Source organism: Eutrema salsugineum, unplaced genomic scaffold (assembly GCF_000478725.1).
Source record: "Eutrema salsugineum unplaced genomic scaffold, Eutsalg1_0 scaffold_6, whole genome shotgun sequence".
NCBI lineage: Eukaryota > Viridiplantae > Streptophyta > Magnoliopsida > Brassicales > Brassicaceae > Eutrema > Eutrema salsugineum.
The window spans coordinates 7,510,376-7,523,011 of record NW_006256547.1 but is presented as its reverse complement, the minus strand read 5'-3'; the positions used below and the strand labels follow the sequence as shown (position 1 = coordinate 7,523,011).

Here is a 12,636-nt window from a genome sequence, read left to right as displayed (position 1 = left end):
ATTTCAATAAATTATTCAATCTTTTGTATGCGAATATGCGATGATACAAAAAAAAGTAACAATGTGGACCTCCTCGTTATTCAAAATAAGTAAAAAACAATCGTGATCAGCATTTAATTTAAGTTAATACAATTCAGGACAAAATTTTGATTGGTTTAAAATTAATTTGTGTGGGATTCAAGACGTATACAATGTAATCAAGGTGGTTTGATGTCTAACTAGTCCAACAACCAGTAATAATTACTGACCAATCATCGACCTTCATTCTTTGAATTTTAAAAGTAGCTTAATAATATCGACTAACTAATTATTATATATGATAATAAAAAGTATATATATAATAGAATAATCATCGTCGACGTCAGATTTTCACCTCTTTCTCTCCGGCTTTGCATGGCTCTTTCTTGCTCCTTATCTCCCTCCCTTACCTATTATACTTCCTCTACAATTCCATTGCTAAATCTCCCATCCCTCTCTATCTCTAGCTAGGTCTCTTTATCTCTCTATCTTTCTCTCTAGCTATGCTTGGAAGCTATAGAGAAGTGAGTATTTCGTAATTTCAGTCTATATATCGGATTAAGCACACCAAATACATGTTTGATTAAGTTATTGTTATTCTCTCTCTCTCATTCTCTCTAGATCATTAATATATACAAATCACTCTATCGTATTAAGGTTATGTGGCCAAGACTTGTGGCCAACAAGATCCTAAGGAAAAGCGTCGGGAGCAATAACTTCGTCGCCGACTTCCCACCAGACACCGATGAGAAGCTCCTAGAAGCTTCGGGATTAGCTGATGAACGACCTTCTTTCGATTCTAAATCAATTGTTTTCAACCAACACAAAACCACTCATCTCAACTACAAGTAATACATATCTTGCTATAAACTTATAAATGTACCCTCGTTCACTTTGTTTTTTAAATAAAAATCTTACGATCATATATAGCATATATTTGCATACATGTTTATCTATATATATATACGGTGCATAAAAATAGTCATCTGTATTTTTAGGGTTTTTGTAAGCACATGGAACGTTGGTGGTATCGTACCGGACGATGGGCTGGACATGGAAGATCTATTGGAAGCACATAAAACGCCGTGCGACATATACGTGCTAGGGTGATTGATAAAATTAACTTTTACACTGCTACAATCTGTTTTTTTTTTTTTTTTTAATCTATAATAATGTCTTATTTTGAACGGAAATCTAGGTTTCAAGAGATTGTGCCTCTTCGAGCTTCAAATGTTTTGGGATCAGATAACAACAAGGTCTCTGCGAAATGGAACTCTTTGATAAGAGAGAATTTGAACAAGAGAGTAGCAGAACCTAACCAAGATAAAGAGAAGCCGGAATCAGAGGGAATTAACGGTATTTCACAAGATTTCAGATGTATAATAAGTAAACAGATGGTGGGAATCTTGATCACCGTTTGGGTCCGAGGTGATCTCTGGCCGTACATCCGACATCCTAGCATTTCATGCGTCGGATGCGGTGTCATGGGTTGCTTAGGAAACAAGGTAACTAATACTTAAAAGTTTACAATGTTTTTAATATTACAAAATCTCACTATATAGATATAAATATGCATACTGATTTTGGTGTTGACTGTTAGCAAATGATTATGTTTGTATTTGTATTCACTTGTGATTATTTTAATTTGTGGTTGAAATTGAACACGGTATTGTTTTGGGTATGAATGTTAAGTAAACACATGGTATTTGTTAAAAATAAATGTAACTTATAGTGCATTTTTAACTAGGACTCATAGTTGTCATTTTGTTTTTTTGTTTTTTGGTTTTATTGTCACTTTGTTATAACTAACTTGAATTATTTTTTATCTAATAAGATTTCCTTATAAAAATGTTCTGTTTGTCTGATTCTTAATTATACTTATACCAATCAGAATTTCTTAAATTTTCTTGATCATTAGGGATCGGTATCGGTTAGATTTCAACTGCACGAAACAAGCTTCTGTTTCGTTTGCAGCCATCTAGCTTCCGGTGGCCGTGATCGAGATGGACGGCACAGAAACTCAGACGTCAACGAGATCTTAGCAAGATCTAATTTTCCTCGAGGCACATCTCTCGACTTACCCAAAAAAATTCTTGATCACGAGTAAGCTTATAATATATATATATATATATGTATATATATATTTATAAAATTAGTATCTTAAAAACACTTCAAGATCATTTCAGAAACCTTGGGTTGTATAGTTTATGTAATTTAAAAGTTTCCAACTTGTAAGTAATTAAATAAAAATATGCTTAAGGTCAGACCAGAATTATTATAATCTAAAACAAGTTGACTCGTTAGATTTGAATGACTTTATATTGTGAAGAAAAGGCCACTTTGGTAAGTATACTTGTTAATAACAAGTGGGGTTTGTTTTGTTTCTGTTGGATCAGTCGAGTGATTTTTCTGGGAGATTTGAATTATCGAATCTCGTTACCCGAGGATAAGACAAGATTATTGGTGGAAAGAAAGGAATGGAGCGTCTTACTTGAAAATGATCAGGTATTGTTTATACACAGATGTACTTTAACAATTTCTTTGTCAAATAATTTGTTTATATAGATGTACTTTTAAAAATTTTCATTTTTTGTCCACATAATGAAAGTTGTAAATGCTTCAATTTATAATATGTTTTACATTGACTTAAGCTAAGGATGGAGATCTTGAACGGCCAAATTTTCAAAGGATGGCAAGAAGGAATCGTCAAATTTGCTCCGACTTATAAATATATTCCAAATTCGGATTTATATTATGGATGCATTACATACAAAAAAGACGAGAAGAAACGAGCTCCTGCATGGTAAGTAACGTATATGTTAGTTTATCATAATTTGTTTTTGTTTGTTTTAAAAAGGTTTAATCACATACATATATAAATATATATATACATATATATAAATATAATAGGTGTGATCGAATTATATGGTACGGAAATGGACTGAAGCAACATCAATATACAAGAGGAGAAGCGAATATATCTGATCATAGACCTGTCAAAGCAATTTTCACCACGGAAGTTACAGTTTTACAGCGTGGTAAAAAGATTCGTAATTTATTTTTCTCGGACAGGTTTGAAGACAGAATTGACGGGTATAATGAAATAGATTCCAAGGACTATTCGTGGATATCTACGTAATTTTATAATTAATCTGGAATCTGGTCGAAATCTCGTCTTTGTTCATATTATACTATACACACCCAGCTATAGTTAGTTTTTTTTTTTATGCAAAAAGAAAGCTTATACATATAGAGACTCTTTTTAGCATCTTGTAATAAGAGAATATATTAAAGATAGTTTGTGAAATATCGATTAAATATGCAATTTTGGCGAAAAGTGACAGTTGTATGGTAAAATTTTATTCATAAATTACAGAGTATTATCGAGTCCTTTCAATATGATAAAATATATTTATGCAGTTCAACAACTATATGGTCCGCGGTTATATATTTCTTAATAATCTAGCAATTCTGAAGATACATTTTAATATTTACATGTAGTAAGACCTGGTTTTTGATCTTCACCATTACAAAGAATTCTAAACCACAGAAAATCACTGAATCATCCATTTGGTTTGAAATTAATTTCTGTATTATTTATAAACAAAAACAAATTAAGTTATATGGAGGCTGACTAAGAGTTCGCATGCAATAACATAACATAAGTCACTAAGAGTCTAAGATGTAAAACCATTATAAAAATTCCCAATAATACTAATATCTTAAAGATGAAATCAATAAAAGAAATTGATCGTTCATATAACACTTCTCAAACGTATAGAAACGCATTAACAATCATTTGATCCTATATTCATTCATTATCTCGTTTATATTATCCATTTATAATTATTCATATTATTCAGATATCTTTTTAAAATAACTATCAATTATTCTTTAAGTTAACAATTTGGAGCCGATAAATATTAATCCGGTTCCACTCTTGTCCTACAAAGACTTAACATATACTTTTGTCGCTATGAAGATTTCAATTTTTATTGAAAAGACCTAAATCGGAACTAAAACTTTACAAAAGATTTTTGGAAGACTGATTACAATTTACATGCAAAATGTATCTTTTCGCGGTAGAAAAAAAGAGATCTCATTTCTGAGACAAAAAAAATAAAGATATCTCATTTGATTAAAACAAATTAAAAGATCGGATAAATGGAGAAACTAAGGCTAATGAACAAGCCATATGGTTGGTTACTTTGGCAGTTGGCATTATGTGAAGAGTGGAGGCCTGGAGCATGAACAATTGGGTATTTGTATAATAATATGAGACTAACAATCATATTTTATTTTATCTTATTTCTTTTCACAAAACAAAGAGATATGGTTCGGTTAATTATAATGGCAAGTGGTTTTAGTAAAATGCATATGAGTTGTTGTCGTGTGTCTTCCAAAATTATAGTTGTTGGATAATATATCATATAGTATGAATATCGAGTGAATTTGTTTAGTATATAAATGGGAAAATTACAAACGCCAAATATCTCATTACAAATAAATTTTATGTACTCTCACTGCCCTTTTTGGGCTTGTCCTTTATGGACTTAATACAATGGTTGACAAAAAAAAAAAAAAAAGGATCCATATTTTTTCTTCTCGCTAATCCATAATCTTAAGTTCTTTACTTGCAAATTGCAACCCCAACAAAAAAGGTAGGGATCGTCGAATATTTTTTGTTGAGATTATGTATATAATAAATTGTAGGTTGGGCCTATTTAACATAATGGGCTTAGACCAAGCCTAGAATCTTATCGAGATTATGCTATAAAACAAACAAAAAAGGAACAAAATTCGGGCTCTCGAGTTTCGGCGCCATTGAAACGTTCAAAAATTCGGCGACAAAAAAAAAAAAAAAAAGAAACGTTCAAAAATTCACTGAGAGCTCTAAAATCAGAAAGAGATGTCTACAGAGATTGCTCATCTGCGACGGAGGCTGGTCGAATTCCTGATTCAATCCACTACTGTGAGTTGATCTTCTTCTCCATCGGTATCTATTAGGTTATTGTTGCTCACTTTAATTTGCCTCTCCTGATTTTGATATTATTTGGATCTGGGTTTTGGCGATGAAAGCAACTCAAATTTCCTCCGATCGTTAAATACTCAGCTCTATCTCTCTTCCTCGATCGATTTCGCCCGTCAGTAGTCAGGTATTGCGTTTGTTCTCGTCGGATGTTTCCGGATTTGAGTTCTTAGTGACTTCGAATCACCAGTGCTTGATTTCTTAGGATTGATGGATTAACGATGTAAATCTGAGGATAATTTCATTTGACGTAGTAGTAGGCTTAACTTAATTTTGGATGATCACACAGTTTTGCAGTTTATGTGATTTGGATCAAATATTTTATGATGGATTGTGCATTATGTCTTGTTTGTGAATCTTCCTTGGATGTATCTTTAAAGCTTCTCGATCCGTTTTGGTTTGTAGGTTTATACAGAAGAAGAAAGCAGAACATTGGCTATTACAACCATTGACAGAAAGCAATCTGCAGCTATTTGTATTAATCTCCATATGGATCTCGTGCAAGGTGTGTTTACTTCTTACTTTCTGCTAGTTTTCTTTTGTGTGTGCTGCTCTTCTCTTCTATGTACATAGAGAACTGAGTTGTTGTTTCTGCAGATGCACTGTTCTCGTGGCTTATCGGTTCAAAGTCTGAAATCCTTGGGTGATAAGATGATTACAGAGCAACTCTTCACGGTTCGGGATTTCCTGGAAGCAGTAAGCTACTCTTGAAAATCTTGAAATTGTGACTGAAATGTGTGTTGATGCGTTGATATTCTCATTGAAATAAGATGCTCTTTTGCAGGAACTAGTTTTTCTGAAGGTAATTATTGTACACTTGGGGATGTTGTTTACGCTATAGAAGTCCAATCAAAATTATCGTCTGTCTTCCTCATTTAATATGAGACGCAGGTTTTGAGATTTGAGATTGGCACTTTAAATATAGCTTATACACTGCTTGAAGACCTTTTTATTCAGTTCAAGTAAGTTGTTTCGGCCTTATCAAGTATCTGACTTCTTCAATCTCCTACTTAAAACTTAAAAAGTTGACTGCTATTGTGCTAGTCGTGTTCTTAGTATCTAACTCCTAAACCATATTGTCTTCTACTAGAGAAGTTGCAAAGGTTGGAGAATCTTTGAACTTTGAAGCATGCATGGATATGATGGATCTTCTTTACGAGAAGGAGGAGACATCCCTTCTTTATCATTCTCCAACATCTTTGGCTGCTTCCATTTTGGTTACTTAATAGCTCTCCATGACCCTCTGTGATTCCTTTATAGGTACCAATTATTTTTATGAATAAACATCAAACTGAAACTAAATTGTGTTCTTATCTTGACCACAGGTCTCTTCTTACGTAATAACCGTGCCTAAACAGCGGTGGGAGTTTCCTATTCTACCATGGGGTAAGCATTCATCTTTCAGCTCCTTCCATCAAAACCATTTTATAATTAGAATTATCAAGATAGACTTTTAAATTAATCAAATTGAATTAGTTAGAAACAGGTTATAGAATATAGGATCAATAAGGCCCAATGTTCACCTTTTTGACCACTCTACATTTCAACATCATGCAAAAGAAGAATACATTGTTGTTCCCACTTCAAAAGTCTTCTTCATCTTTCCCCTTAGACCTGGACATTATATGTTCCTCAACTTAATATTTATAATTATGATTATGAGCCCTCAAGGTTGACTTATTGAGGTCTGACCACCGGCCATATACGGTTTACGGATCAATCAAATCTATGTGGTCCTTCACAGTTTACAAAACCTAACATATCTCTGGTCCGGGCCATTCAAATATTGTACCGGACCGTATAGATATAGAGACAGTAATAGTAGAAGTCACTAGTCAAGCGTCAGCATTTCCTTTTTCCCATTGAAAAACCAAACCTCATTTTCATGGAATTATAGCTGTAATACACTCACACACACACAAAAGAAACAAGAAAAGTCTATTTTTTATTTATTCGAAAGGGTCCCTCTCCAAAATTTATTCTTCTTCATTTAAGGAGTCTACACTACATTGTCTGAGATTATTTTTTTCTCTAAATACTCTTTTCCAGTTTTCACATTTCATGGTAACAAACAGGATTTCTTTCAACTATACCAAATTCTACAGGGAATTCTAGAAGAGATAGTTTATGTCTAAATCTTTCACCTACTCTTTTTTAATATACACATGTACTTGTAGATCCATGTGGTCTGAGTCTTTACTATAAAGTTAAAAATGTTAGGCCTATCTTATTTATAGGGACCATTGTCGAAACTAGAAAGAAGTAGAGTGAGGTTTCTAAGGTTAGGAGAGGGTAGGCACTAGACATAGTTTTATACTGCTTTTGTGTTACCTGGCTGTTATATTATATCTATTGATGATGACCATAATAGATATGACAACAAAAATTTAACACTTGCAGACAATGATGATCCTAACTCTTATGAGAAGGGATATATAGTTTTGTTATTCATTAATATTAGAGGACCCTACTTCGACCTACCATTTTCATTATAAGTTTATTACAAAAAAAATATTCTATTTTTATCAAGGTGTTGTGAAATTCAAATACTTTTGAAAATTTGCAATAAATAAAACCCTTCCATTGAGTTTTTAAGCTCGTGACATTGTTGGGGTTTTGGAATATTGATAGCAAAATTATCTATGTTCATAACAAAATTAAAAAGTTTTCATTTCCATAATACATTAATACCCTTCTAAAAGCGTCTTTCATTTTTGCCCCCATTATTATTATATTATTTGTATATTTCTTTGCTTAAAGTCCGATTCTTTGTTTTTTTTTTGGTGGGAGGGTGGGTTATACATAAAATAAACAAAATTGCACCAAAGATGTTTGTTGAGTTATGAGTAGTTTCCAAGGAGTCTCTTTAGAAACATTTTTATATGATTATGAACTTCTTTTTGGCAGTTAAAATGGTGACAAATAAGGAAGAAAAGGATGTGGTGGAGCTTGTTGGATACATACTTGCTCATGTCCTTTACTCTCACCCTTCCTAACTCCTTAAACCCTACAGGTACACGCATCTCTAGTTCCTTCTTATCTACTTCTTTTGTTAAGCACAATTTAAAATTAAAATGAAGTGTTTTTATATGAAGATAGGACATGTAGGGTCTCTCTATATATGTATATATGAAAATAAAAGGGTTAATATATATATTTTTATATATAACACAGACATACACATCAGATCGGCATTTTTCCTACTTTTGAAATTTAATTTTCGTATACCGATCGTTATATCTAAATTCCATTTCCACCCACGTTTTGGTCCAAAATATTGACCTTTCTATTGCGAAATAGTAGAATAGAGTAAAAATCGGAATGAAACTTTAATATACATGTAAATCTATGATACATGTAAATCTATGATATGCTTCACAAAGAAATGACGGTAGCGATGCGACATACCAGGCATGTGATTTACTGGAATCCACTTCAAACCATCTATAAATTATTAAGTTTCACCTACATTTATGTGTAATTTATTACATCTCCTAAATGATATTGGTACTTTAAACTCTGAATATTTGTCCTTACTGTACCACATTTGGTTTTGTCTTCTCCAAATATCCTCGAATAATTAGTATCACTATTTGACTGTTAAAACTTAAATCTCACCAACATAAAGACAAATAACTAATGTTTTTTTTCTTTTTGAACCTGACAAATAACTAATGTTGACATAAAGAAAAGACAACAAATTGTGAAAATAAAGAGAAAAGTAACTGATTTCACTTGGCATTTATAGATTTTTGTTTGTAAGCTTTCTCTAGAGGAATACTACCTTCACAATAATTTTACTACCACGCAAAAGTGAGATGAGCTGTGCGATAACAAAACTTCTGAATAAAACAACCATTTGACCTTTCTAATTTGGATAAATGTGAGATGAAGTATTTTGAGTGTCTAACAACCAATAATTTAGGACTGTTGAGTTGTGAATTGGGTGTGGCCACATTGATTATCAAATCCAACCACTAGATAAGTATATGATTACATGGAATGATTAGACACTTAATTCCAGTGGTATCCTAAGGGTCTAAGCACATTATTATAGTTATTTAGTTACTAAATCTCATTAATTTTGTTTTGATAAATAATTCCTTCTGCTTCTATTTCAAGATATGATTAACTAATTAATTACGTTCTTTTTATGATGGGAATTTTATTTTTTTCATAATTGTATTACGACTGTATCCAGCACGACGTTGACTTTTAAATATCCAGTCTCCCACACATGCGGGATTAAATTGGCGATGAAGAAACAAAAATGTTTTCGTAAAGATTGTTAGTTTATGTTGTTTATTAAGTCACCCAAAATTTATTATTATTATTTTTTTTTTTGTTAAAGTCCCAAAATTTATTATTGAGAGACGCATATAGTTAACTACTCCCACTATTATTATTAAATATACTTAATGATACAAACATTGCATCATTAAGCACAAATAAGATACAAACAATGCATCATGAAATTTATTTAAATTGATGCGAGTAGGTGGTCTTAAGGTTAATCTAAATATGCCTGGCCGTATTAAAGATCTTATAACCCCACCAAAGTTGAACCGATTCTATTGTCTTTTTCTTCCCAACCACCTTAAACGTTTTACTTTTTTTCTTGTTTTTATCATTTTATGTTAGGACTAGGAGTTTATGTGCCACCTTTTTTTTTTTTTTTTTTAAGCAAACAGATAAACCGTCTACTTGTATATATATAACTCTAAAGAGTAAAAACCAAAAATCATCTAGACAACAAATACTCTAAAAATATGTGTTGACAATTTTTTATAGCAGTTTCCAAAAACTTAATTGGTTAAATATGAATGGGAAACGACACTTATAACAAAATTTATAAATTATAAAACTTGATCGTACTTGTTTATAATATAAATAAATTTGGTAAAACAAATCAAATATATAAATATATATAATGATAACAGCTTGATTAGTTGGTATGGAGAGCAATAATAATGTTTGGATGCGAATGAGATACTAACAAAAGTTGCTGAATAAAAAAATTAAAAGAGATTTCTACTTTCTTAATGAAACTGGTGGAGGAGAAGGTCGGCAATGAGTGACCACCCTTCTGATTAGACCAAATTAGCATCTTTCTTGTTATCAAAGGAGTCCGTATAATATCATTATCATCTTTAATTAATCAGAGTTCAGACACTAATAATAAAAGATTTGTCCTCCTCATATATAGTAGTATCTTATTTCTTCTCATTAAAATTGTTTGGTTGTTATAAGGTTATGCAAATCCTCTAGATAATAACATTACTGTCATAACAATATTTCTGACGCAAATATAATTAGTAATTAACAAAAAATATCCACAGTGCGTAATATTTGCTTTTGACTACAAAGTTACTATTACGTTTAAAATATGGAAGACATTCTACATGTGTATACATATTTTAATGCATTCTTCTCAAAAATTAGTCGTTTAGATAGATTTCTAGACATCTAGATAGGCGATAAAAATCACTCAAACATTGCAGTTTTGGCTATCGATGAAAAATAATTAACAAAAAACAATAATTACTGAGTTAGACTTTTAATTAATCAATTTGTACCTCTAATTAAATTATTTATAATTTTTCTTTATACAGAAAATGAGATAAAAGAGTTACTTTTAACATCACATTAAACTTACATTAATTAACTAAAACAAATAATACTGACAACAAATCTTTGACTAATTAGTTAGGTCATAGGTGTTAGACCCTCTCAAAAAAATCCTGACACTGCTTTTATGCATGCAATTTTATATTAGACATGGTTTTATAATTTCGTCGAGCTTCTTTTGACATCACATATTGTCTACCCGGATTTTCTTATTAAACATATTTTGAGGAGAATAACAGATAATACAATATTCAGTAAAAGAATAGTGTATTTTCTAACAGAAAACAAAATTTTATCGTAAAGTTTACACTTCACCGTCAAAACACAGCTACTTATGTCAGTGACTCTTCTTCTATCACCACTACACGACAAAGATACTTACACATTTTACATAACTCGCGTGACTCTCATCCTTCTGTTTTAATTGGATCGTATCTTTCACGCGCTATTATAAGGTCACGCGCTTATCGTCTGGCACACACACCCGCACCGTACCCGTCGTCGGTCTTTTCGCCAGTTAAGCGTATTTTTCCGTGAAAGAGAATAATATAAGTAATAAATATAACGTTCTGAAATGAATGATGTCGAATAATTTAATACTGTAAAAATTCGATTTAAAAAGAAGCTCATTATTGTTTTTTTTTTTTTTTAACTCATCTCTGTTGCTACCTGTTTCTTTCTCTCTGCTCATTCCCTTTTTTAGCCTAAATCAGCAAATTTATTATCTTTGTTCTCTACTTTGTCTGTGTATCGTTTTTTTTTTCTTTTCCCTCTGCAAAGTAATGAATGCTTTGTATAGCTAATAATGTTTGTCGCATTTTGAAGCTTCAGATCTGATTCTTGTTTATGCAAGTAATTGTGTTCTGTTTCCCTGTTCTTCAATTAAGCACCATTTTTTGTGAAACCAAAAAGCTGTTTGCTTTGCTTTCTTCAAGAGTCTAAATTTTGGAGTTTGAGAGTAATCAAGAGTGAGGAAAATCTGGTGAAAAATGCTGGAAATTGGAAGTCCCAATTCTCTCTTTTTCCGTACGAACACTACTTGTAATAATCTTCTCCGAGAGCTTCAGGTTTTGTTCTTCTTCCTCTCTTTTTTTGTTTTCCTTCTTTAATTTATTTTGTAGGGAATTTTGGTTTTCTTGATGATGACGGTTTATGGAAATATATCACTGTTTGTTTTACTTCCAAGAGTTTAATGATGATTTCTCTTGGTCATAATGAGTTTTAATAAAGATAATTTTACAGAATTAGACTTTTGTTTTCACTATCTTTCCGTCTCTTGGTCAAAGGGTTCCTGTGAATTTTGACTAAACATGCTTCTGGATTTCTTTATTTTAGTCACCATCCTGGTTATATCTCAATTTATAGAAATTTCTGTACATTTTTTGGGGGTCTACATGTAACTGTTGATGTTCTTTGGTAACAATTTTCATTCACGAGCTCATGTAGTCGAAATTCTCTGCTTATTGTGTTGTATTAAGGCTAATTTCATGAGTTAAAATGACCTTCTTTTTTTTGGTTGGTGTATGAAACAGCAAATATGGGTTGAAATTGGTGAGAGTGAGGCTGAGAAAGACAGGATGCTGATGGAATTGGAGAGAGAATGTCTTCAAATCTATCAAAGAAAAGTTGACGAGGCTGCAAATTCTAAGGCACGGCTTCATCAGTCTGTTGCAGCTATAGAAGCTGAAGTTGCTTCTCTAATGGCTGCTCTTGGAGTGTTAAACATCAACTCACCGGTACGAGCTATCTTCATGCCAGATGTTTTATTAGATTGTGTGTTTAGCTTCCAACTATTTGCTCATTCTAATTGATTTTCCCACAAAACGTTGTGTGTGTGTTTTCTTGCATTTTGATGCTCAGATAAAAGTGGATAAAAGCTCAAAATCATTGAAAGAAAAGCTTGCAGCCGTGACCCCTCTAGTCGAAGACTTGAGAATTCAAAAAGAGGAGAGAATGAAGCA

The 12,636-nt window shown here is 31.9% G+C and overlaps 3 protein-coding genes across 4 annotated transcripts in view; all 3 read left to right on the top strand.

Moving 5' to 3' along the window:
- The first annotated feature begins 521 nt into the window (after positions 1–521).
- Positions 522–3,157, top strand: LOC18012437 (type IV inositol polyphosphate 5-phosphatase 9). Of its 2 annotated transcripts, XM_006395778.2 has the most exons (8): positions 522–542; positions 676–866; positions 1,017–1,124; positions 1,217–1,523; positions 1,937–2,121; positions 2,415–2,523; positions 2,670–2,821; positions 2,929–3,157. In XM_006395778.2, the coding sequence occupies exons 1-8, from the start codon at positions 522–524 to the stop codon at positions 3,155–3,157; spliced, it is 1,302 nt and encodes a 433-aa protein (XP_006395840.2). The 2 variants fall into 2 exon arrangements, with proteins under 2 accessions (XP_006395840.2, XP_024007569.1); XM_024151801.1 differs by lacking the exon at positions 522–542 and having other exon boundaries at positions 679–866; positions 2,682–2,821.
- A 1,770-nt stretch (positions 3,158–4,927) lies between these two features.
- On the top strand, positions 4,928–8,140 carry LOC18012092 (cyclin-J18). Its single transcript, XM_006395777.2, has 9 exons — positions 4,928–4,990; positions 5,098–5,174; positions 5,453–5,552; positions 5,645–5,743; positions 5,832–5,849; positions 5,939–6,009; positions 6,138–6,264; positions 6,373–6,433; positions 7,955–8,140. The coding sequence occupies exons 1-9, from the start codon at positions 4,928–4,930 to the stop codon at positions 8,041–8,043; spliced, it is 705 nt and encodes a 234-aa protein (XP_006395839.1). The 3' UTR covers positions 8,044–8,140.
- Positions 8,141–11,341: 3,201 nt separating this feature from the next.
- LOC18012304 (65-kDa microtubule-associated protein 6) overlaps positions 11,342–12,636 on the top strand; it is a 3,983-nt gene continuing 2,688 nt past the window's right edge. The window contains exons 1-3 of the mRNA XM_006395770.2: positions 11,342–11,742; positions 12,208–12,411; positions 12,536–12,636. Of these exons, the coding sequence (XP_006395832.2) occupies positions 11,665–11,742; positions 12,208–12,411; positions 12,536–12,636 (383 nt within the window). The 5' untranslated portion in view covers positions 11,342–11,664. The remainder of the gene's footprint in view (positions 11,743–12,207; positions 12,412–12,535) is intronic.

Coding starts and splice junctions, on each gene's coding strand:
- LOC18012437 (XM_006395778.2), top strand. CDS start 522: ATGCTTGGAAGCTATAGAGAA. Junction 543..675: donor TGCTTGGAAGCTATAGAGAA/GTGAGTATTTCG, acceptor TATCGTATTAAG/GTTATGTGGCCAAGACTTGT. Junction 2,122..2,414: donor AAAAAAATTCTTGATCACGA/GTAAGCTTATAA, acceptor CTGTTGGATCAG/TCGAGTGATTTTTCTGGGAG.
- LOC18012092 (XM_006395777.2), top strand. CDS start 4,928: ATGTCTACAGAGATTGCTCATCTGCGACGGAGGCTGGTCGAATTCCTG. Junction 6,010..6,137: donor GACCTTTTTATTCAGTTCAA/GTAAGTTGTTTC, acceptor GTCTTCTACTAG/AGAAGTTGCAAAGGTTGGAG. Junction 6,265..6,372: donor CTTTGGCTGCTTCCATTTTG/GTTACTTAATAG, acceptor TCTTGACCACAG/GTCTCTTCTTACGTAATAAC.